At 43.5% G+C, this 24,518-nt stretch overlaps 1 protein-coding gene and 1 long non-coding RNA gene across 5 annotated transcripts in view; one reads left to right on the top strand and one right to left on the bottom strand.

Annotated features, from left to right (window-relative positions):
• The window catches only part of LOC125119706 (uncharacterized), a 42,316-nt gene extending 29,763 nt beyond the window's left edge, over window positions 1-12,553 (top strand). The window contains exon 3 of the long non-coding RNA XR_007133146.1: window positions 11,875-12,553. This is a non-coding gene — a long non-coding RNA (uncharacterized LOC125119706). The remainder of the gene's footprint in view (window positions 1-11,874) is intronic.
• The window catches only part of ALPK2 (alpha kinase 2), a 131,468-nt gene extending 108,181 nt beyond the window's left edge, over window positions 1-23,287 (bottom strand). Inside the window, exons 1-3 of one of the 4 annotated variants that reach the window (XM_047767047.1) lie at window positions 22,639-23,287; window positions 12,397-12,524; window positions 6,483-6,600 (exon numbers count right to left, since the gene is read on the bottom strand). In XM_047767047.1, the coding sequence (XP_047623003.1) occupies window positions 6,483-6,600; window positions 12,397-12,505 (227 nt within the window). In that variant the 5' untranslated portion in view covers window positions 12,506-12,524; window positions 22,639-23,287. The remainder of the gene's footprint in view (window positions 1-6,482; window positions 6,601-12,396; window positions 12,525-22,638) is intronic. The other 3 variants (XM_047767048.1, XM_047767046.1, XM_047767045.1) reach the window with 3 other exon arrangements.
• Between the last annotated feature and the right edge of the window lie 1,231 nt (window positions 23,288-24,518).

The raw sequence follows: 24,518 nt of genomic DNA, 5'->3' as shown, positions 1-24,518 counted from the left end.
GCCCACAGAGTCATGAGAAATAATCAACTGCTGCTGTTTTGAGGCACTCTGTTTTGTGGTGGTTTGTGACACTATTTCTCAACCTCAGCACCACTGGCTTTACAGAATAGATGATTCTTTGTTGGGAGTGGTCCCAGGCAATGTGGAGCCTGCATCTGTGGCCTCTATCTACTGGATGCCAGGTGCACTCCTTCCCAGTCATGACAATCAAAAATGTCTCCACGTATGGCCAGATGTCCCCTGGGGGCAAAAACACAAGTGATCCAGGAAACCCTCATATTGGACTTCTTTTCCTTCAAAAAAAATTTTTTTTTGCTTTTTTTTTTTAGGGCTGCACCCATGGCATATGGAGGTTCCCAGGCTAGGGGTCAAATTGAAGCTGCAGCTGCCAGCCTGCACCACAGCCACAGCAACACCAGATCCTTAACTCACTGAGCGAGGCCAAGGATCAAACCCACAACCTCATAGTTCCTAGTTTGATTTGTTTCCGTTGCACCATGACAGGAACTCTTTTCCTTCAAAATCTTGAGTAATCAATACCCAATTTGGGGCAAAGGTGGAAAAACTGCTCTTTGCCCCTGGACCCCCAGACGTCTCCTGAGGGGTCTGGATGAACTCAGCTGGTATCTTGGGAACCAGCACAACATTAGCAGATAAAGCTAACACCGAGGTAGGTGAACGGCAGGCAGCATGTTTTTGTTTGTTTGTTTGTTTGTTTGTTCTTTGAATGTTCAGACACACCACGTATTAGTTTCCTAAAGCTGACACAACAAACTGTCACAAAGAGAGTAGCATAAAATAAAGATTTATTCCCTCATGGCTCTGGAGGCCAGAAGTCCAAAATCAAGGTGTCAGCAGGGCCGTGCTCCCTCTGAAGGGAGGTCCTCAGAAAGACTCTCCCCTTGATCTTCCCACCTTCAGGCGTCCTTGGCATTTCTTGCCTCACAGCCGCATCACTCTAATCTCAACCTGTCTTCACATGGCCATCTCCCTCTGTCTGTGTCTCTGTTTTCTCCCTTTATAAGGAGCCTAGTCAGGGCCTATATTAATCAAAATATGAACTCATCTTTTGTTTTTTTGTTTTCTCTTTTTAGGGCCACACCCGAGGCATATGGAAGTTCCCCAGGCCAGGAGTTGAATCAGACCTCAGCCTGCCAGGCTATACCACAGTAACAGCAACGCTGGATCCGATCCACGTCTATGAACTACACTGCAGCTCACGGCCATGCCGGATCCTTAACCCACTGAGCGAGGCCAGGAATCAAACCTGCAGCCTCACAGAGACATCAGGTCTTTAACCCACTGAGCCCCAACAGGAATACCTGGTCTCACCTCAATTAAATAAATATATCTGCAAAGACCCTTATCATGCAATAAGGTCACAATCTGTGGTCCCAGGTGAACATGAACTTTGGGAGGGACCCTATTCAACCCATACACACATGAGCAGATTGGCCTGTGGTAACTGCGCAGTTGTCCTGGCCCTTGTCGCACAGGGCCCTCTGCATGGTCTGCCATTGCTAGGGCTGAGCTGACAAGAGACAAGAGGGGCTGCTTCTCCATCCCTCTAACCCAGGTACTCCTGAGCTGGTCACCTCCCCCCACCCATGAATCACTTGTAACCTGGGCTCCCTCTGAGCACTGCTGGATATGACTGTGACCATAAAGAGGCCTCCTTGTTCCTCTCTAGGTGTGGGTTCCTGGACAGAATTTTTTTTTTTTTGTCTTTTTTGAGCTGCACCCACAGCATATGGAAGTTCCCAGGTTAGTGGTCGAATCAGAGCTGCAGCTTCCAACCTATACCACAGCCACACCAGATCCAAGCTGCATCAACCAGATATGAGCCGTATCTGCGACCTATACCATAGCTCATGGTAACACCAGATCCTTAACCCACTGAGCAAGGCCAGGGATCGAACTCACATCTTCATGGATATTAGTCGGATTCTTAACCTGCTGAGCCACAACAGAAGCTCCCCTGAACAGATTTGTATCAGTTGCTTTGCTGCCCATCTTTAAATAGTGTTCATAAGAGACCACAGTTCCCCGTTTGTATTCATGTCCTTACAACTTGCTCTATGAGGCAGAAAACATCTATTTGCATTTTCCTCCCCTCCTCCCAACCCCTACGTCTTTTGGGGAAAAAAAAATTGTCTTCATGCTACAGTGCAAACTATACTATTATTATTGATGTTTCTCCCTGGGAATGATTTCTTGGCTTTCCACATCTTTTGTCTGCCAAGCACACTTGACCCGTGCTCATGTAAAGATCACAAATGACACTGAGCCACCTCTCCAAGTAGCCTCACTTGCCCAAGAGACACTTTTACAAGAACAGAGTGGCCTGAGGAGGAGAATGAAGGAGGAACAGGGGAGGGGAGTTGAGGGCAGAGGGAGGATCGGAATGTGGATAAAGAAGGCAGCAGGCTCTGGGGGAGTTCCCATCGTGGGGCAGTGGTTAACGAATCCGACTAGGAACCATAAGGTTGCGTGTTCGATCCCTGGCCTTGCTCAGTGGGTTAAGGATCCAGCGTTGCCATGAGCTGTGGTGTAGGTCACAGATACAACTTGGATCCCGTGTTGCTGTGGCTGTGGCGTAGGCCGGTGGAGACCCCTAGCCTAGGAATCTCCATATACGGCAGGAAGCGGTCCTAGAAAAGGCAAAAAGACAAAAACAAAAACAAAAACAAAGAAAGCAGCAGGCTCTGGGCCCCAAAGCAGAACTGCAGATCAGATTTATTAAACCAGAAAAAGCCCTTGGGAAACACAGAAACAGAAGCTCTCAAATATCTAAGAACTCAGACTTAATGACTGAAAGACGAAGTACAGGTAGGTTAAGTAAAGTTCTTTGGGGAGCTAGGGCTAATCTGGTGGTTTATGGTGCCTTGATGACGGCAAGAAAATTCAAGACAGATACTGTAACAAACAACTAACTTTCAATCTTTGGAAGGCGGTTGCACAAAATACCACCCATTTCCTGAGCAGCACTTAATATGCGGGTAGAAGACAAACTACTTTGCAGATGAATGTTTTAGGATGTAACGCATTTTGCATCTTGGACCGCACATTGCAATCACCTGGGCTTGGGATTGACCTTTGTCAAGGGTGAAGGCCAAGCATTAGTGGTTTTGAAAGCTCCCCAGGTGATGCTAGTGGGCAGCTACAGCTCAGAACTAACAGTATACAAAGCCAGAACTTTTAAAGATTATTAATACCCAACATATTTACTGCTAAGCAGAAAGAAATGCAGCCATATCTGGTATTATATTGCCCTGCCACTCTTCATTGCCTGAGGACTGAATAATTTTCCCAGGAGGTGGGCTACTTTTCAAAATGGCAGGCCCGAAACTTGGAAAGAGTGTATTCTGCCACTTTACAGCTTTAATTTTTACAATAACCCCCTGCCTGCTGGACTTCAGAGCAGAAAATGAGGACCCCCTGCCCTTTCACAGCACTAGCTCCCTTCCTAAGTTTCTCTTCCCTGTGAGTGTCTCTCCCATTTTGCTTTTTTTTTTAAATTTAATATAGTTGATTTACAATGGTCTGTCAATTTGTGCTGTATAGCAAAGTGACCCAGTTATATACGTATATATGCACATGTGTGTATGTATATATGTATATACACATACATTCTTTTTCTCATATAATCTTCCATCATGTTCCATCACAAGTGATTGGATATAGTTCCCTGTTTCTCCCATTTTAACTTTCCCACCTGCCCCTGGGCTTCACCATGGCCACCCCTTAACTTCCTTAATAACCTACAAATGTTTTGTCTATATTCCTGGTCCTGTATAAACAGCAAATAACAATGGCAGATCTTGGTCCTCAAATGGTATTCCATCAGTAAAAGAATACACAAGAAGCTTCTCTTCTGGCTAAAAAAGTGAGTATCATGATAGTTTAGCTTAGTGTGAGACCCAAACTCATCAATCAAGAAACATGTATTGAGTGCTCAGAGGGACAAAGACAGGAGTAGAAAACAAAGAAATACAGCACGTGGATCCTCAAGGATCTTACCATCTAGACCAGCAGTTGGCAAACCATGGTCCATGGGTCAAATCTGGCCCCTAATTGCTTCTATAAATAAAGTTTTATTGGAACACAGCCATGGTTTTTGCTTTTTTGGGGGGCGGGATCTATGGCTGCTTTTGCACTATGACAGCAGATTTGAGTAGTTGTGACAGAGACCATCTGGCCTTCAAAGCCAAAATTATTTACTATTTGGCCTTTATAGAAAAATTTTTCCAATGCTGATCTAAGCACACCAACAACCACAACATCATATATATATAACATATATATGTAATATATATATAATCAACATCATATATCTATGACATTTGATAGACAGATAGGTGGATAGATGATGTATTAGTGTGAAATAGAGAGGATTCCTGCCTCTAGGAGGCCCACAGCCTACTTGAACAATCACCAATCCTGATCAGTAAATAAGCACCCAAAGGGAGGTCGGTGTGAGGAGAAGAGAATTGCCTGTGGGCCGTACAGGTAGATTCTAAGCTCAGTGGGGTAAAGAAGAGTGGGGAAGGCCTTGGCAAAATTGGAATGAAGAGGCAGGAAGTCCAATCCATGGCTTGGGGCAGCCATGGCAGCTGGGCTGCCTCCCCGTATATTGAAAGCATGATAGGAAGAATGGCGTGACTTATTCACCACTTGTCTTCCTTGGTGGACTTGAGGTTTTATGAGGGTGTAGATAATATTTGCACTGTTCACCTTTACCCTGGCATTAAGCAACATGCCTGCTGTGTAGTAGCTGCTTGATGAGTATCATTTTTAAATTAATTAATGAAAAAAAACAACAAAAAAACAAAACCAGAAGGAGTTCCCGTCGTGGCACAGTGGTTAATGAATCCGACTAGGAACCATGAGATTGTGGGTTCGGTCCCTGGCCTTGCTCAGTGGGTTGACGATCCGGCATTGCCTTGAGCTGTGGTGTAGGTTGCAGATGCGGCTCGGATCCTGCGTGGCCGTGGCTGTGGTGTAGGCCGGCGGCTACAGCTCCAATTCCACCCCCAGCCTGGGAACCTCCGTATGCCGCAGGAGCGGCCCAAGAAATAGCAAAAAGACAAAAAAAATAAAACAAAAAACAAAACAAAAACAAAAAGAAAAAAATAAAATAAAATAAAATTAGTGAATGAAAAAAATGGATGTCTTGAATATCAGGTTAGTTAGGCTGTAGGCCAGTTGAGTGAAGCATTTCGACCACAATAAAATGACCTCTGACCTTACTTTAAAACAAAAGCATAGATGAGAAGGGAGCTTTTATTGAGCAACTACTATATAGCAAGGCTTTTACAATCATTAAGTCATTTAATTCACTCAGCCACTCTTTTTATGGGTAAAGAAATTTTTACTTTTTTATTTCTTTTTTTTTTTTTGGTCTTTTTGTCTCTTTTTAGGGTTGCACCCACGGCATGTGGAGGTTCTCAGGCTAGGGATCCAATCGGAGCTGTAGCTGCTGGCCTATGCCACAGCCACAGCAATGCCAGAGCCACAGCAATGCCAGAGCCAAGTTGCGTCTGCGACCTACACCACAGCTCACGGCAATGCCAGATCCTTAACCCACTGAGCAAGGCCAGGGATCGAACCCGCACCCTCCTGGTTCCTAGTCAGTTTCATTTCCGCTGCACTATGATGGGAACTCCTGGGTGCAAAAATTGAATTTTGGAGAGGTTAACTAACTAGCCAAGGTCACCCAGCCAGAAAATGGCAGAGCTAAAATGCAAACCCAAGTCTTTGTTATTCTCGAGTCCAAGGCTATTGACACACAACCATGCCCACCAGTCATTCTCATACCATGCTCTACAGACTTCAGTACCCTCAGAGCCACCATAGGGACATAAAGACCAATTCAGTAGCACTGGAGAGCACAGACTTCCCACCCAGTTTCAATCAGAGTAGTTCTCATTTTCTCTACTTCGCAGACGGAACTTCCTGATTTCATCTGAATAGATAGTTCTTGGGGGAACGAAAAAGAATGAGAAGAGACTCTACTGGTCCATGCTACTTCCTCTAATAAAGCCAGAAGGTATGGTTTCCACCCTCAACTCCATCACCAACTTGCTGTAGGATCAGGGTGGGCCACTTACCCTTCCTTCCATTCTTACAAAAGAAACACTGGATGGCTGCTGAAATCCTATCATACCTCTTAACTTTCCAGGGAGAATAAGATGAAATAAAAAACCCATTTAATGAATGAAAATGGCTGGGCCACCCTGGGTACAATTCCAGATAAAGGTATAATTCCATCAATGGTGGCAAATTACAGGTGTGTGATGAGTGACCAGGCAGAGCTCAGCAGAGTCGCTGCAGAATGCCCGGGCTGATGACTGCCAACAGCATCTGACATTAGGACTCAAAAAGCAAACATGAGACAATCTTTTGGCCTTACCTCATAGGACCCAGCACATGGCAGAACACAGGGATCTTGGGACACAGTCCACAGAGACACATCCACTTACCAAGAGAGATGTAATACATGAATATATTGATTCTCGAAGAATTCATAACTGGAGACAATACCACAGTTATCTATGGTTCGACCATTCTTATACCAAGTAACCTCTGGCTTGGGCTGACCTGATGAAAAAGAAATAAGAATATCCTTGTTATGTAAAGTATTTTTAGAAAAGAAAATCATAAAATGATGAATAAGAATGGGTGATTAATAATAGGGACAAACATGACGGATGTCAGTTGGCAAAATAGAAAAGCTTCCTCTCACTGACAAAGAAGCATCCTTCAGGAGTTCCCCTGTGGTGCAGCAGGTTAAGGATCCAGTGTTGTCACTGCTGTAGCAAAGGTTCAGTCCCTGGCCGGGGAACTTACTTCTACATGCCACAGGAACAGGCAAAAAAAAAAAAAAGCCTTATTCAGGAAGCACCACTGGGCATATTATGCGCCAAAGATGATGCTGTGCTGGGGTGGGGGGTGGGGCATATAAAATGAAAAATGCTGTTCCTAAACTCAAGGAGCTATTAGGAAAAATTATCTAGGAGTTCCCTGGTGGCACAGTAGTTTAAGAATCTAGTGTTGTCACTGCTGTGGTGCAGGTTCATTCCTTGGCCCTGGAACTTCTGCATGTCACAAGTATGGCCAACAAATCAAAAACGAAAAAAAGAAAAAAAAGAAAAATTATCTAAAACTTGGATATAGGGCAAAAACGTGGATAGTATCTTCTTTCAATGTTACATGGGGGAGCAAAGGTCTGTCCAAGACAAAGTGGAATGTACTTTGTTTCACTGATGATTACTAGTGATTAAAATTCTCAGATTTAATGAAGTTACATGTAAACTTCAAGTAACTTTTTACTCAATAGAAATGCAAATAACCTCTCTCTAGCAGACAAGATAATCCCATAAATTACAATTTATTACCCTATAGGACATTAACTAGTGTTTTACCTAACTCAGATCTCTTATCCTAACATGCCTTTATTAAGTTGCCTATAAATATCCACTCCCCCTAATACCAAAGCCAGACAAAGATACCACCAAAAAAGAAAATTATAGGCCAATATCTTTGATGAATATAGACGCAAAAATTCTCAACAAAGTTTTAGCCAACCGAATCCAACAACATATCAAAAAGATCATACACCATGACCAGGTAGGATTCAGCTCAGGTTCACAAGGATGGTTCAACATATGCAAATCGATCAACATCATACACACATTAACAAAAGAAAAATCAAAAACCACATGATTATCTCAATAGTTGCAGAAAAAGCATTTGACAAAGTCCAACATCCATTCATGATAAAAACTCTTACCAAAGTGGGTATAGAGGGAACATAATTTAACATAACAAAAGCCATTTATGACAAACCCTCAGCAAATATAATACTCAATGGAGAAAAGCTGAAAGCCTTCCCACTAAAATCTGGAATAAGACAAGGATGCCCACTCTCACCACTGTTATTCTACAGAGTATTGGAAGTCCTAGCCACAGCAATCAGATAAACAAAAGAAATAAAAGGTATCCAAATTAAAAGAGAAGAGGTAAAACTGGACAGGAGCATGCAAATCAATGAAATTAGAACACACCCTCACACCATGCACAAAAACAAACTCAAAATGGCCGAAAGACCTAAATATGACACCATCAAACTCCTAGAAGAGAACATAGGCAAAACATTCTCTGATATCAACCTTACAAATGTTTTCTCAGGTCAGTCTCCCAAAGCAATAGAAATTAGAGCAAAAATAAACCCATGGGACCTAATCAAACTGACAAGCTTTTGCATAGTAAAGGAAACCAAAAAGAAAACAAAAAGACAACTTAAAGAATAGGAGAAAATAGTGTCAAATGATGCAACTGACAAGGGCTTAATCTTTAAAATATACAAACAGCATTTACAACTCAACAGCAAAAAAGCCAACAACCCCATGGAAAAATGGGCAAAAGACCTGAAGAGACATTTCTCCAAAGAAGATGTACAGATGGCCAACCAGCACATGAAAAAATGCTCAACATCACTGATTATTAGAGAAATGCAAATCAAAACTACCATGAGATACCACCTCACGCCAGTCAGAATGGCCATCATTAATAAGTCCACAAATAACAAATGCTAGAGGCGGTGTGGAGAAAAGTGAACCCTCCTGCACTGTTGGTGGGAATGTAAGCTGGTATAACCACTATGGAAAACAGTATGGAGGTACCTTAAGAGAATGGTACATAGAACTACCATATGACCCAGCAATCCCACTCTTGAGCATATATCTGGACAAAACTTTGCTTTAAAAAGACACATGCACCCGCATGTTCATTGCAGCTCTATTCACAATAGCAAAGACATGGAAACAATCCAAATGTCCATTGACAGAGGATTGGATTATGAAGATGTGGTATATATATATATATATATATATATATATATATATATATGTATGTGTATATATGTGTGTGTGTGTGTATGTATGTGTATATATATATATGTGTGTGTACACAATGGAATACTACTCAGCCATAAAAAAGAACGAAATAATGCCATTTACAGGAACATGAATGGAACTAGAGATCTCATACTGAGTGAAATAAGTCAGAAAGAGAAAGACAAATACCATATGATATCACTCATATTTTATCTGGTATCTAATACACAGCACAAATGAGACTTTCCACAGAAAAGAAAATCATGGACTTGGAGAATAGACTTGTGGTTGCCAAGGGGGAGGTGAGGAGGGGGAGGGAGTGGGCTGGACTGGGAATTTGGGGTTAATAGATGCAAACTATTGTACTTGAAGTGGATAAGCAATGAGATCCTGCTGTATTGCACTGGCAACTATATCTAGTCATTTATGATGAAACATGATAATGTGAGAAAAAAAGAATGTATATATGTATGTGTGACTGGGTCACCTTGCTGTATAGTAGAAAACTGACAGAACACGGTAAACCAGCTATAATGGAAAAAAAATCATTTAAAAATTAAAAAATATATATATATATACGACTCCTCAAATGTTCTGGCCTTAATACTTTCTAGTTCCCCCCCCCCTTTTTTTTTGCTGCACCCATGGCATTTGGAAGTTCCTGGGGCCAGGGATCGAACCTATGCCACAGCAGTGACAATTCCAATTCTAGGCCACCAATGAACTCCTCTGGCTCCTTCTTTATTCAAAGAATTGAATGAAATCTTAGAAATGTTCATTCCATATGTGCATGGGGATCACTTTACATTTTTGAAAATCACACTTTAAGAGAGTTCAGCGTCTGAGTATATATTACAGTACAAAAGAGGGAGGAACAGAGTTCTCACTGGCTCGGTAGGTTAAAAATCCATGAGGATGCTAGTCAATCCCTGGCCTCATTCATTGGGTTAAGGATCTGGTGTTGCCGTGAGCTGTGGTGTAGGTCGCAGACACGGCTTGGATCCTGCATTGCTGTGGCTGTGGTGTAGGCCGGCAGCTATAGCTGATTCGACCCCTAGTCTAGGAACTTCCATATGCCGAAAGTACGGCCCTAAAAAGGAAAAAAAAAAAAAAAAAAAGAGGGAGGAACAAAATAGATTAGCCAAAAGCCGTATCTTCCTGAGGATGATGAGAGAGTCTGGACTGCGGGTTTCCCAGGCTGATTCTCTGCTTATGTGACTGATGTCATCACAGAAACTGACCTACACTTTCTCCCCCGGAAGGGCGATCACTAACCAGATGTAGTGCTGATGGGCTAATCTAGTAAAACCACCAGGAATTTCACTCACCCCTTGGGATTTCCCCCTACTTGTAACAGACAGGGCAGGCAGTTTTCCAGAGTGTGCCAACGAGCTTCCTCCCTGGCTTCCGTGTCCTTGAAAATGTATAAAATGCCACCTATACAGGAGGGAAGCCAAATATACTTTTCTAAATCCATTCCAGATAGATTTTGCGTGTGTGTGTGTGTGTGTGTGTGTGTGGTGTGTGTCTTATCACATGATTTTTAGTGAACAAGCCCCCTCAGACCACTCAGAGGAAAGAATCCATGTTTTTTAAGGTCATAGAAGAGAAAAAGCTAAAAATGTTGGGGAGGTAACAAGAAAAGGCAGTGATACCTGTACCTCTGAAGGGACCTGAGGCTGCTCACAGCCCCTCTCCCTCTCTCTATATATATATCTCATCTAATTCGTTTTCTTTTTGGCCGTGCACACGGCATGTGGAAGTTCCTGGCCAGGAATTGAATGCACGTCGGAGCAGCGACTCAAGCTACAGCAGTGACAACGCCAGCCTTTAATTGCTGAGCCACCAGGGAATTCCTGTCTCATCTAATCTGGAGTCTCCCCTCTGGGCTACCTTTTTCCTTCCCCAGGTAAGCAGCCACACAGCCGGTGCCTGGCACCAGGAGCAGACAGACAGACCTGAGTGCGGGGACTCATCTTCTCCAGCAGCTGCTTGGCTGTCACTTTCAGACAAATGACAAAGCCACCAAAATTTAGCCTCCCCAAAAAACCATCAAGGAGGCTGCTGATCACATTTCATTTCCGCCTATTCTTATCAGACTCGTATTCCCCTGTTGGTGGGTTTTATCAGATTCCTTCTCAGGATAAATTTAACTGTTCCTTTCCTGTGTGCTCTTGACTTTTTTTGAAGCCATTATGCTATGTCTGCGTGAGCTGGGTCCAGGAAACTCATTCTGATCTCTTGGGCTCCAATCTTTCATTTCAGACTGATTAGGGCTGATGGAGTCCCCTGGTTTCTTACTGGCTGACTGGTTTTTTCCCCTTCTCGTGGTACAAAGCTGAATAATCAGCCCCACATGAGACTTGCACAGGGAAGTGGTATCTTGTACCTTGTGGGTGGTTCTCTTTTCTCCCTCTACTTGCTGGAAACCTCACCCAAAAATCCTACCCTTGTTTTTTAAGCCTACCTGCAGGTCGCATATTGAGAACCACCTCCACAATGTTTCACACGGATCTGGCTAACATGTATGGGGACCAGTAGCCAAGTTTAGAGTCCATCCAAACACCATGGCTTCCTAGGGAGACATGGCGCTACACTGAAGTCTCAGTAATGGACTTGAGCCTGTCCCTCTAATCTGGATGGCTACGGACAAAGAGAGGGGAGCTGCCCTTTAGGCTTGGAGAGGCTGGGTGCACAGCCCTACACCCCAGCATCCAGACAGAGAGCAAGATTTTATTGTGACTTCTGCTAAGGAAACACAACCATTTCAGAGGCTGGTTCTTCTCTCCGGACCTAGAGAAAAAGATCAGGAGGGAAAGAGTTTTCAGTCTGCCCTCAGGAAAGCACCAGGGCGTCTATGTTTTCAAGGCTAGACATAATCCAAGAAAGAAAACAACCCACAAGGTACCAGGTACCACTTTCCTATTCAGTTATTTTGTTTCTACTTTCTTTTAATAATACATCCTTTTTCCCACAGTGGGTACCAATTCTGGATCAGCTCTGGGGTATTTATTCTCCAGTCAGGGGGAATTCAAGCCCCCTGCTCTTCCTCCACTGGGCATGTGTGTCTTCGTTTTAACCTTTTCACTGCTAACCAGCATAGCTGAAGAAGGCAAGCAATGGGGAGATGAATTTAGCCGGGCTGGGACTACACCCAAAAGGTGATAAAGAAGAGTCAGTAAATTGCTGGAAGTGAAGGTACTCCTGCCATTCCTGTGTGCCGCAGGATGTTAAGAGAGGATCTGCTGAAAAAAGAGACAGTATGGGAGTTGCCTAGCCAACTATCACACCATGATGTGAAGATCACTATAATGTGTCCAGAGAGGTACTTGAAGAAATCTTCTAGAAAAAAAATCATAGAGGATTTAGTTGCTCAATCACTTACTCAGAACTAAGTTCCCAAGTAATTTTCCCAGAGAATGTTTTAACAATGCCTCTGTGAGCCAAAAAACCTGGTCTGCAGGAAAATTTCAGAGGGTGATGAGGCAATGATGGTTACCAGATATCATGCAGCGAAGCACAGCATCTGACTTCTCGGGAATTTTCTGGGAAAGCAATGTAGACAAGAAACAAAGTGTGCGCCTCTGGGGCCCTCCTGAGTCCGTCATCCTTTCATGCCACGTGAACCTGAAAAATAAAAATCAGTGACATCACCATTTGTTGAGACATCTCTGACTTTTTCCCAGGAATTCAAGAAGCCCCACCACCCCCATGAATGACCCTTAGGGAGAGGAGCATGGTCCCTTGGCCTGCGGAAGGCTGGGTGCTGACACTCAGCCTGGCAGCCAGGTTGGGAATCCTCGGTCAGGTTTTCTCACTGCCACTGCTGACACTGGGGCCGGAGACTTTGTTATGGAGGCTGTTCTATGCTTTGTAGGATGTTTAGCAGCATTCCTGGCTTCGACCCACTAGATGCCAGTCGTACCTCGCCCCCAAGTGGTGAGAATCAAAAATGTCTACAGACATTGCCAGTGTCTCGAGGAAGGGCAGCCTTGGGGTGGGGTGGGGTCGGGCTGGGGTTAACCATGAGTCCTAGTGCATGGCCCAGCAGCCCGAGCTCAGCCTGAGAGGGAAAAGCGCATGAGCCTAGCCAGGGCCATCTCCTTCCTCTTTCTGTCTCTCTTCAAAGTCTTTTTCTTTGGACTCTGTGTGCATATTCGCCTCCCCAGACAGGAGTTGATTAAACGCAAAGGCATCCCCAGGTAGGAGGTATTTCTCCAGGGGAAACTGGGAAATGACTGCAACTTCCCAGCACCAGACAGGTGCCCAGGGGAGGGCAGCGAGTGGGCTGGCCTTTTTGAGCAAGCACGTACTTATCAGTCCAAGCCTGCCTTAGACCCTTGGTTAATCACCAGGTATGTTATTTCACTTAATCTCCTTTAAATGACCTTGAGGCTTATTAATACCACCTATGTCTTACAAATGAAGAACATGAGACTCTCAAAGGTTCAGCAATGTGTTCAAGATAAACCAGCTCCAGAGGCCACTCCCCGAGAGTCCCCCTCATGGCCACACAGGCTGACAAGGCGGCCCTGGACCAGCACAGCGCATGTCCCATGGCAGCTCAAAGAACACCAGTCTCTCCAAACCCAGAGGACCCTCCATTTCCACTCTGTCCTCTGGGTTTGTAGCTAGCATCCCATGGCCAAATCCAGCCTTGGTGGAGCCCCAAGCTTGGAAATAACATCTCGTTCTATCCAAACAGTGGAAATTTAGAGACAGACTCTTAGAATCATCTTCCACACAAATATATTTTGAGGACTTACTTCTGATGTGGTAAATTCCCCAAAGATGAGAACTGTACCTCCAACTTTCCTAAGTTGTACACAACTTTTTGTGTATTGATTTGGACATGGCATATAGTCAAGGTCATCCAAGAAAAGCAGTGGACTAGGAGTCAGAAGCTTTAGTCCTTTCCATTTGTCATTTTTGAGTGGTAACATAGCATCAGTGCCTAAGAATTCTAGAGCCAGATACCCTGGGCTCAAATTCTGACGCTGCCCCTTACAGGCTCCACAAGCACGTCACAAGCTCTCTGTGCCTCAGTTTCCTTGTCTGTGAAATGGAGGCATAATAATGGTATATACGTCGTCCTTGATTACTGTGAGGATTCCTGTAAAGCACTTAATTCTCCAGGGGTTAGAATAATATATGTAAATAGCTTAGGGAGAACCTGTTACGTAATTGGTTTTCAAGATGGTAATCAGTAGACTTTAAGGAAAGACTTCGCTTTTTTCATCAATTTCCTTTTCTGCTGTGGGTTACCACAATGACTTTTTTTTTTTTCAAGAGATACACCAATTCATATCTAAAAATTTCTCCTGGTATTATATTCACCTGTAATAGACATTCCTGTTCCCAGGGGCCGCTGTTGTAGAAGGGGAAAAAAGAACAAATCAAGCCCTCAAGAGTTGGGGTGACAGGAGTTCCCATTGTGGCTCAGCGGTAATGAACCTGACTAGTATCCAAAAGGATATGGGTTGGATCCCTGGCCTCATTCAGTGGGTTAAGGATCTGGCATTGCTATGAATTGTGGTGTAGGTCGTAGAGGCAGCTTGGATCCTACACTGCTGTGGCTGTGGTGTAGGCCGGCAGCTGCAGCTCTGATTTGACCCCCAGCCCTGGAACTTTCATATGCTGCAGGTGCAGCCCTTAAAAAAGAAAAAAAAAAGAGTTGGGGTGACATTGAAGACCTTAAGTGCCATCTATGACTCCTGCCCAGGGGACAGCATCCTGTCAGCAAAGTGCCACAGGTTACAACAGTGACAAACACACTACTTGACTCACACTGGTGGTTCGGTCATCACATATCCCAGCCACGGGGCACTGACTACAAAGAAAAAGACAGTTAAGTCAGGCCGTGGTTCATGTTTCCTTGCTTCTCCGAAGGTAAGAACCCTTGAAGACAGATTTATCATTCTCCGCAGGACATGGATAACCAGTGAATCACTGAAATAAGCAGAGGGGGCCACGGTGGGGTCACCGACAACTAGGGAGCAGTAACATAATGGGAATGAACACAAGACCTGCATGTTTTTTTGGTTTTTCAGCTGTGTGATCCAGAGCAAGTTGCTTTCATTTTAAAAATGCCGTTTACCTTCAATTACACAGAGTCTAAATGCAGATGTTCATATTCTTTAAAATGCACAAACAAGTGGGATGGACTGGGAGTTTGAGGTTAGTAGATGCAAACTATTACATTTAGAATGGAAAAGCAATGCGGTCCTGCTATAGAGCACAAGGAACTATATCCAATCAGTTGTAATAGAACATGATGGAATATGAGAAAAAGAACGTACGTGTGTGTGTGTGTGTGTGTGTGTGTGTGTGTGAGAGAGAGAGAGAGAGAGACTGGGTCACTTTGTTGTATAGCAGAAATTGATGGAACATCGTAAATCAACTATAATAAAAAATTTTAATGACAGTAAAAAAATAATTGTAAAAAAGTTTTTAAAAATACACCAAAAAGTGACATCTCCCACAAGCATAGCTGCATCTCAGTACCAAGAGGAAGAGTTTGCTGTTCTTTCAGGAATTTTTCTATCCACTGACATTTAATATATAATTGTGTTGTATGTACATCATTAAATTGTACATACTTGTCATGCAGTTGGCTCATCTTATTTATCAAGTTTGGCGGTCTTCCAACATCAACCCAACCCATAATGGGCTGCATCATTTTTAAAAAATGCTTGATGATAATCAGTACCACATAATATGGCAATACCATGCTTAATCTGTCTGTTCTTGTATTGATGACGTAGAGTTTGGCCAGGGTTTTTCAGACTTACAAGTGTGTCTCAAAAACATCCTGGGAGTTCTCATTGTGGCTCAAGGGTTAGAGAACCCAACTAGCATCCATAAGGATGCGGATTCAATCCCTGGCCTCGCTCAGTGGATTGGGGATCTGGCATTGCCATGAGCTGTGGTGTAGGTTGAAGATGCGGTTCAGATCTCACATTGCTGTGGCTGTGGTGTAGGCTGGTGGCTACAACTCTGATTCAACCCCCAGCCTGGGAACCTCCATGTGCCATGGGTGTGGCCCTAAAAAGCGAGAAAAAAAAAAAAATCCTGGGCCTCTTTGGGCAATATGTGGTTCTCTAGACTAAATACCAAAAAGTGAGACTGCGGAGTAAGAGTATTCACACATTCCATTTTGATAAATACTCCAAGATGGGCGAGACCCTCAATAAGAGAAGGATGTGGATGAAGGGTCTGGATTTGTGGGTTCAAATTTTAGCTTGCCACATACTAGCTTTATGTCTCTCTGCCTCAGTTTCTTCATCTGTGAAATAAAGGCAACAGCAATACCTACTTCATGTGGTTGTTAGCAAAATGGAGTATGAACAATGCTCTTCTGAATAGCACAGCAAGCACTATGTAAGCATGAACTGCTATCAAGATTTGGGGCTGAACAGCAAAATTACAAAAACATCTTCCTCTCAAACTGGTGGAGAACAGGCAAGAGGTAACAGAATTCTTTGAAAATCTGAAGCCCTCGATGGATGCCAACTTTTGGCTAATCTGCCCCACACAGATAGTCAGTGGCGTGGCTGCTGTCAGCAGAAAAGCTGCTGTCAACTGAAGGAATCAGGGGAGGGCTCTGAGCTCACATGTGGATACTGGGCAGCCAGCTCTTCTGGAGCGGCCGCTAAAGTCAATGCTTTCACACCAGGATGGGAGGGATCAGCCCTGATTACCCAGCCTAATCCAACGGCAATTGGGATCCTGAATTTGCCATTGTCAGTTACTCCAGATTTGGATGCCACATCCACTGTCAATACCTAGTGCCCTGTGAAAGAAAATCACTCTTCCCCAAAACTGGTTCTGGAAATCTGGGGGTGGAGGTGGCATTAAGGCAGACCAGGCAGGGAGAGACATTAACACGTTTGAGGTGCCTTCTATGTGTCAGCTCCCAGGCTGGGCACTTCATAAACATTATCTCATTTAATCCTCACTGTGAAACTACCAGACAGGGATTCTTTATGCTTTCACAGATAAGACGTAGGTGCTTAGGGTGACTTTTAAAAAAATTATTTATTTATTTATTTTGTCTTTTTAGGGCTGTACCGGCAACATATGGAAGGTCGCAGGCTAGGGGTCGAATTGAAGCTGCAGCTGCCGGCCTACACCACAGCCACAGCAACACCATATCTGAGCCATGCCTGTGACCTACACCATGGCTCATGCAACACTGGATCCTTAACACACTGAGCAAGGCCAGGGATCAGACCCATGTCCTCATGGATACTAGTCGGGTTTGTTACCACTGAGCTACGATGGGAACTCTTTTTGGCTTTTTTTCATTATAGTTGATTTACAATGTTCTGTCAGTTTCTGCTGTACAGCAAAATGACCCAGTCATACATATACATCCATTCTTTTTCTCACATTATCATCCATCATGTTCCATCACACATGATTAGACAGAGGCTTATGGTGACTTTAAAGAGTTGATGTGGAAGTTCCCGTTGTGGCTTAGTAGTTAATGAATCTGACTAGAAACCATGAGGTTGTGGGTTCGATCCCTGGCCTTGCTCAGTGGGTTAAGGATCTGGTGTTGCCATGAGCTGTGGCATAGGCCGGTGGCTACAGTTCCGATTAGACCCCTAGCCTGGGAACCTCCATATGCCATGGGAGCAGCCCTAGAAAAGGCAAAAAGACAAAAAATAAAAAAATAAAGAGTTGACATGGACTTCCTTTGTGGCTCAGTAAGTTAAGGATCCATGTTGTCACTGCTGTGGCTCTGGTTACAGCTGTAGTGCAAGTTCGATCCCTGGCCCAGGAACTTGTGCATGCCCAGGGTGCTGCCAAAAAAAAAAAAGAGTTGATGTAACAAACCTAACTCCTCACTGCCTGCAAGTGGCAGAGCTGGGATATGAGTCCAGATTTGTTAGCACCCAAGCATTGTGCTGTTTCTTGGATATGATTTTAAGGCTGGGTGTGAGAAATAGAAGCAAGTAAATAAGTAAAACCCAAAGAAAGATGCTCAACCTCACTAGTCTTTAGGGAAATACAAGTTAAAACCACAAAGAGGATAGCATTTCACACCCACTAGGATGGCTATTATAAAACAAGAGTCAAACGTGGGTGAGGATATGGGGAAAACAGCACCCTTCAAACATGGCTGGTGGGAATGTAAAAATGACACAGATGCTCTGGAAAATAGCTTGACAGTTTCTTAAAAAGTTAAACATAAACTTACAAAAAGACCCAGAAATTTCATTCCTAAGAATTGACCCAAGAGAACTAAAAACAAGTCTACAAAAAAATTCTTAGCAGGATTACTCATAATAATCAAAAATTGGAAGTAACCTAAATGTCTATTGGAAACAACCTAAATGTCCGACCAGTGAACAGACAGACAGAAAGTGGTGTAGCTCTACAATGGAACACAATGGGCAATGAAAAGGAACAAAGGAGGTCACATGGCACAACATGGACGAACCTCAAAAACATGATCATCATGCTCAGCGACAGGAGCCACAGACACCAGACACAAGACACCATTTATTGTATGAGTCCATTTCTATGAAAAGTCCAAAAGAAGCTACTGAGACCAAAAGTAGATTAGTGGTTGCTAGAAGTGGAGACAGTGAGAATACTATTTAACAATAAACACACAGGAGGGCTCTTTGGCAGGTGAAGAAAATGTTTGAAAACTGACGAATGACGATGGTGGTGCAACTTGATAAATTTAACTAAAAACATCATTGAATTGAACACTTGGAAAGACTCATTTGTACAATTTGCAAAACATGCCTCGTTAGAGGTAATTTTTAAAACAGAAACAAGAAGGAGATAAAAAAATGCCTAATAAGGAGTTCCCGTCGTGGCGCAGTGGTTGACGAATCCGACTAGGAACCATGAGGTTGCGGGTTCGATCCCTGCCCTTGCTCAGTGGATTAACAATCCGGCGTTGCCGTGAGCTGTGGTGTAGGTTGCAGACACGGCTCGGATCCCACGTTGCTGTGGCTCTGGCGTAGGCTGGTGGCTACAGCTCCGATTCGACCCCTAGCCTGGGAACCTCCATATGCCGCGGGAGCGGCCCAAAGAAATAGCAAAAAGACAAAAAAAAATGCCTAATATTCATTGCAGTACTGCTGTGATAGCAAAAGGTTGAAAGCAACCTAAATGGCCATCAACAGGTTACAGTATACCTAGACAACGGCGTTTTTAGTTTTTAATAGCAAAGAGCATTAAAAAAGAATAAGGTGTTTCCTTATGCACTGATGTGGAATAATCTCCAAAATATACCGTTTAGTGAAAAAAATACAGAAGAGAATTTAGAGTACATTATCACTTGCATAAGCAAAAAAGGAAGAACGCATATTCTAACATGCTTACTTATGCACATAATGATTCTAGGAATACACAAGAAACTGGCGACCTGGGGAGGATGCCTAAGTATCTGGGGAAAGAACACTGTCTCTGCATATCCTTTTTGGATATTTTAAATTAATACATGTTACCTAAGAAACAAATATAATTTAACTTTTAAGTATTAATAGTGTGCAACTCCACATGCCCAACAGTGTACCTGGCACATGGCTATGTTGTCGACACACCGAGTTGTAGCTCTCTCTGGATTTGTTTTGAATTTTTTTTTTTTTTTTTAAGGTGGACTGGAGAGACTTGCCACCCCACTCCCCTCTGCTATTTAAATTCTGTGGCAGTTTCCAATTCTTTAAAGGAGAGTAAAATGAAATCTGTGAGAGAGTGTAGGAAAGCCTCTGATTCTGAAAAACACAATAGAAAAACACCCCTGAAACACAGGCCGCTCAAGAGACTTCACTAAGGTCACACAGCTTGTTAGTAGCAGAGTCCAGGTTTCTTGATTCTAATTTTCAACTTATTATATTGAAAGGATACATTCCCCTTTTTTTTCTTTTTCTTTTTACATGCTACTCAAGGCATGCAGAGATTCCCACGCTAGGGATCGAACCCAACCCACAGCAATAACAAGAATGGATTCCCAACCTGCTGAGCCACCAGGGAACTCCTCCCCCACCTTTTCTCTTCCTTGTCCTCCTCCCTCAGGGTAAAAACAGGGAAGAGAGAAAAGATCCTGATGCTATAAACACACAGAGCATGACAGTGTTGTAATGAGACCAACTTGGGTGAAATAACTGGCTCAAATCACATTGGTTTGAAGTTGAAATGAGGTGAACTGACTGTTGTGTTCAATCTAGGCACGTGTCATTAGGGTCATTACTAAGAACACATGTAGCAAAGAAATCCCCTCTCCGGTTCGTCCTCCACATTCTCCCAGGCTCCTTGTGTCCTCACGCTTGATTTCTCTGCAGCAAAAGCCCCAGAGCAACTGGGGACTGTTTATTTTAATTTCACCTAGAGGTGACACCCTGTGGAAGTTCAGGCATCAGGAAGCAGAGGGGAGGACCTGGGAAATGTTAGTTTCTCTTCTGCCCCACTCCCTGACCCATAATGGGCAAAAATAACACTCCCACCATGTAATGAACTGAGCCTGGATGGATTACATTGAACAAACCACCTCTCAGTGAGCCAGCTCAAAGAAAGCCGGCTGTGTGGGGACCTGGGACACAGTGCTGTGAAGAGTGTCAGTTCTACCTCAGCCACATCCTACCATCATCCTTCATTCAACCCAGCCAGTCGGAGAGTCTTAGGCGAAAACTTTTTATTTTTGCCTCTACTTGCTTTTTTAAAAACATTTTCTTTTTTTTTTTTTTTTTTTTTTTAGTAAAGTGTATCTTAGAGATAAGGAACACCACACCCAGTGGTTCCAAGGCACGACTATTTTGTGGGAGAATATTTTAACTTGCCTGGGCTGAAGTTTCAAGCAGGCCCATCCTAAATCTTTCACATTCTGAAATTTTAGCAAGGAAAAAGAGAGAAAGAGAGAGAGAAAGAGAAAAAGAAGGAAAAAGAAAGAAAGAAGCTTTTTAGTTAACCAAGGGGAGGAACTAGCCTTGCTGGAGAAAGTACGATGTGACAGATACTTTAGGTATATTTACTCATCTAATTCCCCCATCAATCCTGTCAAAGTGGATGGTGTTATGTTCATTTTACAAGTGAGAACACTGGAGTTCAGACAGGCTGGAAACTGTACTAGAGTCAGAATCTGGTTCCAAACCTGCCTCCAGGGTGCAGGTTTTATTCCTCCACTCCACCCTGCTTCCCCCAATTATGACATTCAGCTGCATCCTCCTTGCATATGCTGATAGCTACATGAAGTGTGCAGAGGCTGTTAAGAACTAATTAAATGGCGGAGTTCCTGTCGTGGCGCAGCAGAAATGAATCCGACTAGGAACCATGAGGTTGCGGGTTTGATCCCTGGCCTTGGTCAGTGGGTTAAGGATCTGGCGTTGCGGTGAGCTGTGGTGTAGGTTGAAGACGAGGCTCGGATCTGGTGTTGCTGTGGCTGTGGTGTTGGCCGGCAGCAACAGCTCTGATTCGACCCCTCGCCTGGGAACCTTCATATACTGAGAGTGTAGCCCTAAAAGGACAAAAGACTAAACAAAACTAATTAAATGGGGGCAGGGTCTCCGCAGGTGATGTAAATAGGAATCCCACCCAAATTGTGATTGCATGTTTTGCAAAACCTTCAAAGGACAATGGAGTTGGGCAGCTAACATACATTTAGTTTGTTTTAAATCTGAATTTCCAGGATCTGATCATGTTTCTTGACTATCAGTGCCTTTCAATACAGGATTTGTCAATTTTTCCATTCAGAAGGTAGCTCACAACATCCTGGATTTCAGAAGCGCCACAGAAGGAGGCTCGTTTGACTTACCCTTACAACAGCTGGAAGGCTGTTTTAAAAACTCTCTCACCACTCCCCAGGCTACCTTTACCTAAGGAAAAGGCTGTGGAAGGGAAATCAGTAGAGCAGAAGCAGCTCTAAATGCGGTTCTTGCTTTTATCTATTTTTAAATGATTGTAACTGACACCTTTAATCAGGGGTTTCAAAGTTTGGATGGGTTCATCAAAATGTAACATGACAGTGGTGCTATTTTACCAGTCTTTCGGGGGTTGACTTTTTTGCCTTAAATGTTTCAAAAAATCTAACAACTCAAGTACAGCGTCATGCCTATAGTTAGCGGTATTGTACACTTAAATGTGTATTAAGACAGTAGATCTCAGGTTAATTGTTCTTACCACAATTTTTAAAAAAGAAAGAAAACTGACTTTAATGACTCGATGAATGTTTGCATCAGCCATTTTGAGAAGCTTGATGGCTTTGCAGCAGCCTTCATTCCTGTTGTCAGACAAGATATTGCTGTGTCCACCCAAAAAGGGGAGATTCAATCATGCAGCTAACACAAGTAAAAGGAATAACTTTTGACTAAAACACTCAAAGATTTCAGGCAAAAGTACTAGAGCCGGAGTTACCTGGGTCGGTTTCTCAGATTGTCATTACACTTTATCTTGCAAAGCCTTCACAAATCGCTCCTTTGGGTCATCCTTTATGTTTATTTTGCCCTAACTCTTGACATTGCCATAAGGAGAAAGAAGCTTTTAAAATTATTGCCAAGCCAAAATAAACAGACATTAAAAAACAACAATAGTTTCTCAAAAGTGTCAGAATGAAGGCAAATTTGGCTACTTAAATATATGCAAACATGCTTGATTGACCCTACCTTGTTTCATCCTGTTCTAATTCATAAGGAAACAATGGACTTTGTTCCCCACTGGAGAAAATGTAAACGACTATTTAAAGCACAGCCATTCCTTATGTAAAAACCAAAGTCTGCATACTTACTGTTCAATACTTTTTGTCCAAGAGACGTGATAGGAGGTGCTGGCTCAGCTGTGGGCTCCCCAGGCTGTGTGTGAGGCATTGATTGGGCGTCCCTGTTCCTGGGGCTGGGGATTCAGAGGACTTAACAGGGTTCAGGGCCTCTTCCAAAGGTTTTCAAGGCACAGTTGGGTCTGTTTCCAGAAAATCTCCTATCTTCCTAAGAGAAAATTCCATGCCCAGGCAAGTGCTGGAAGAAGAGCATTTTTCCCCCCTGCCCTTGAATGAACTAGGTCATTGCTGAAGCTGGAGAATAGTTTTTAGCATCACTGTGATGAAACTTGAGGGCTGTTTCTGCAGTAGGTGCAACACTTGTTGACGCTGCCTGCCGGGGAGGCCCTGGCAAAGGGGCCTGGTGAAATGCAGCCCCGGGGAGCTGATGAAACACAGACTAGCTGTCACTGGTGGCTTGGAGACCAAGCAGCGTTTGGCAAAGCCCACGCTGGCCCTCGGGTTCAGGTGCTCGCCTCTTAGAAAAGCAAAACCTCGCTGCCTGATAAAGCAATTACTGCCGGAGGAACCCCAGCAGTTCTTCTATCAAGGGTATCTGGCTCTTGAAATACACATAGGAAACCCTTGGGGGTTGGGGGAGGGGAGGCGAAAATAAGAGTCATGTGTAGTTCGTTTAGAGCTGGTGTTACCGTCCTTCTCTGAAGTTCTCTGAGAAAAGCAGAAGCCACAGCAAGGGAGGATCCACCCGCCCCCGCCCCCATGGTCCCCTCTCTCCCTCGCTGCCCCCCTCCCACATGTTCTCTCTCTTCCTATTTTGACTGCAGTAGTAAGAAGAGAGGAAGATCAGAACAAATCCAGAGAAGAAATACCATAAGCCCTATTTTTTCAGATTGTGAGGAATCGTTCCACGTTGGCAAAGTAGATTTGGTAGCTCAGGCATTTCTTTCCTCGAATTTTGTCCAAATCCAAGAAAAAACACAGAAAATCCAGAAGTCTCATTCTGTAACCATTTTGCCTCTTTGCAAAAAGTATTTTAATGTACTCTACCTGGCAACTGACAGCTTAGAAAGAAACCTCTTAGGAGACTCGCGGCTAAAATTAGCTGCTTCGAGTGGGTGACTTTGAAGGGGACATAACTGTTAAATAATTACTCCCTGTTGGGCACTATAATCCTCAAAAGCAAACTTTTTTCATACAGCGCGGTGATCACTGTACCTGATAGAATGAAACTTCTCACAAGACAGAAAAATATCATTTAGAATTATTAGATATCAAGTCGTATACTGTTGATGTAATTTTTTTTTTCCAGTTTTACCTTCATTTGAGAAGAAAGATACTGAAAGTTGAGAGACTCTAAAATAATGACTGTCTCTTTGGGAACACATCTCTATGAACTGCAACAAAATGCAGAAATTACCAGACTTTTGTGATGGTGGATACCCCTTGGTTTTGTTTAAATCCCTGATCCTCTTCACAGAAGAAGGTCCTTTCCAGATAAGCACAGATGGCTTTAAGGTGAGACTGAAGAGAGAAGGAAGGTGTGATGATAAAAAATAAACAAATGTTATCGCACACAGAAGGACAGGATAAAGCAAAAAGGACCCGGTGTCCCAACACAGTAGATAAATGTGAGGTGATCTTGAAAGAAGGGTTGCCTAGAAGCTCTTACATGGAAAAGTTGCCACTCATTATGAAACTTAATTTTGTTCTTCACAAACAATTTGAAAGACAACTCCCTCAACTCCCATTCATCTCCTAGCAAAATAAATTTAAGGAGGAGTTCCCTTGTGGGCACAGCAGGTTAAGGATCGGGTGTTGTTACTGCTTTGGCACAGGTTCGATCCCTGGCCTAGGAACTTCCATATGCCTTTGGGCATGGCCAAAATTAATTA

Source organism: Phacochoerus africanus, chromosome 2 (genome assembly GCF_016906955.1).
Source record: "Phacochoerus africanus isolate WHEZ1 chromosome 2, ROS_Pafr_v1, whole genome shotgun sequence".
Taxonomy (NCBI): domain Eukaryota; kingdom Metazoa; phylum Chordata; class Mammalia; order Artiodactyla; family Suidae; genus Phacochoerus; species Phacochoerus africanus.
The sequence above is the reverse complement of the archived record's forward strand: the minus strand, read 5'-3'. Positions and strand labels throughout refer to the sequence as shown.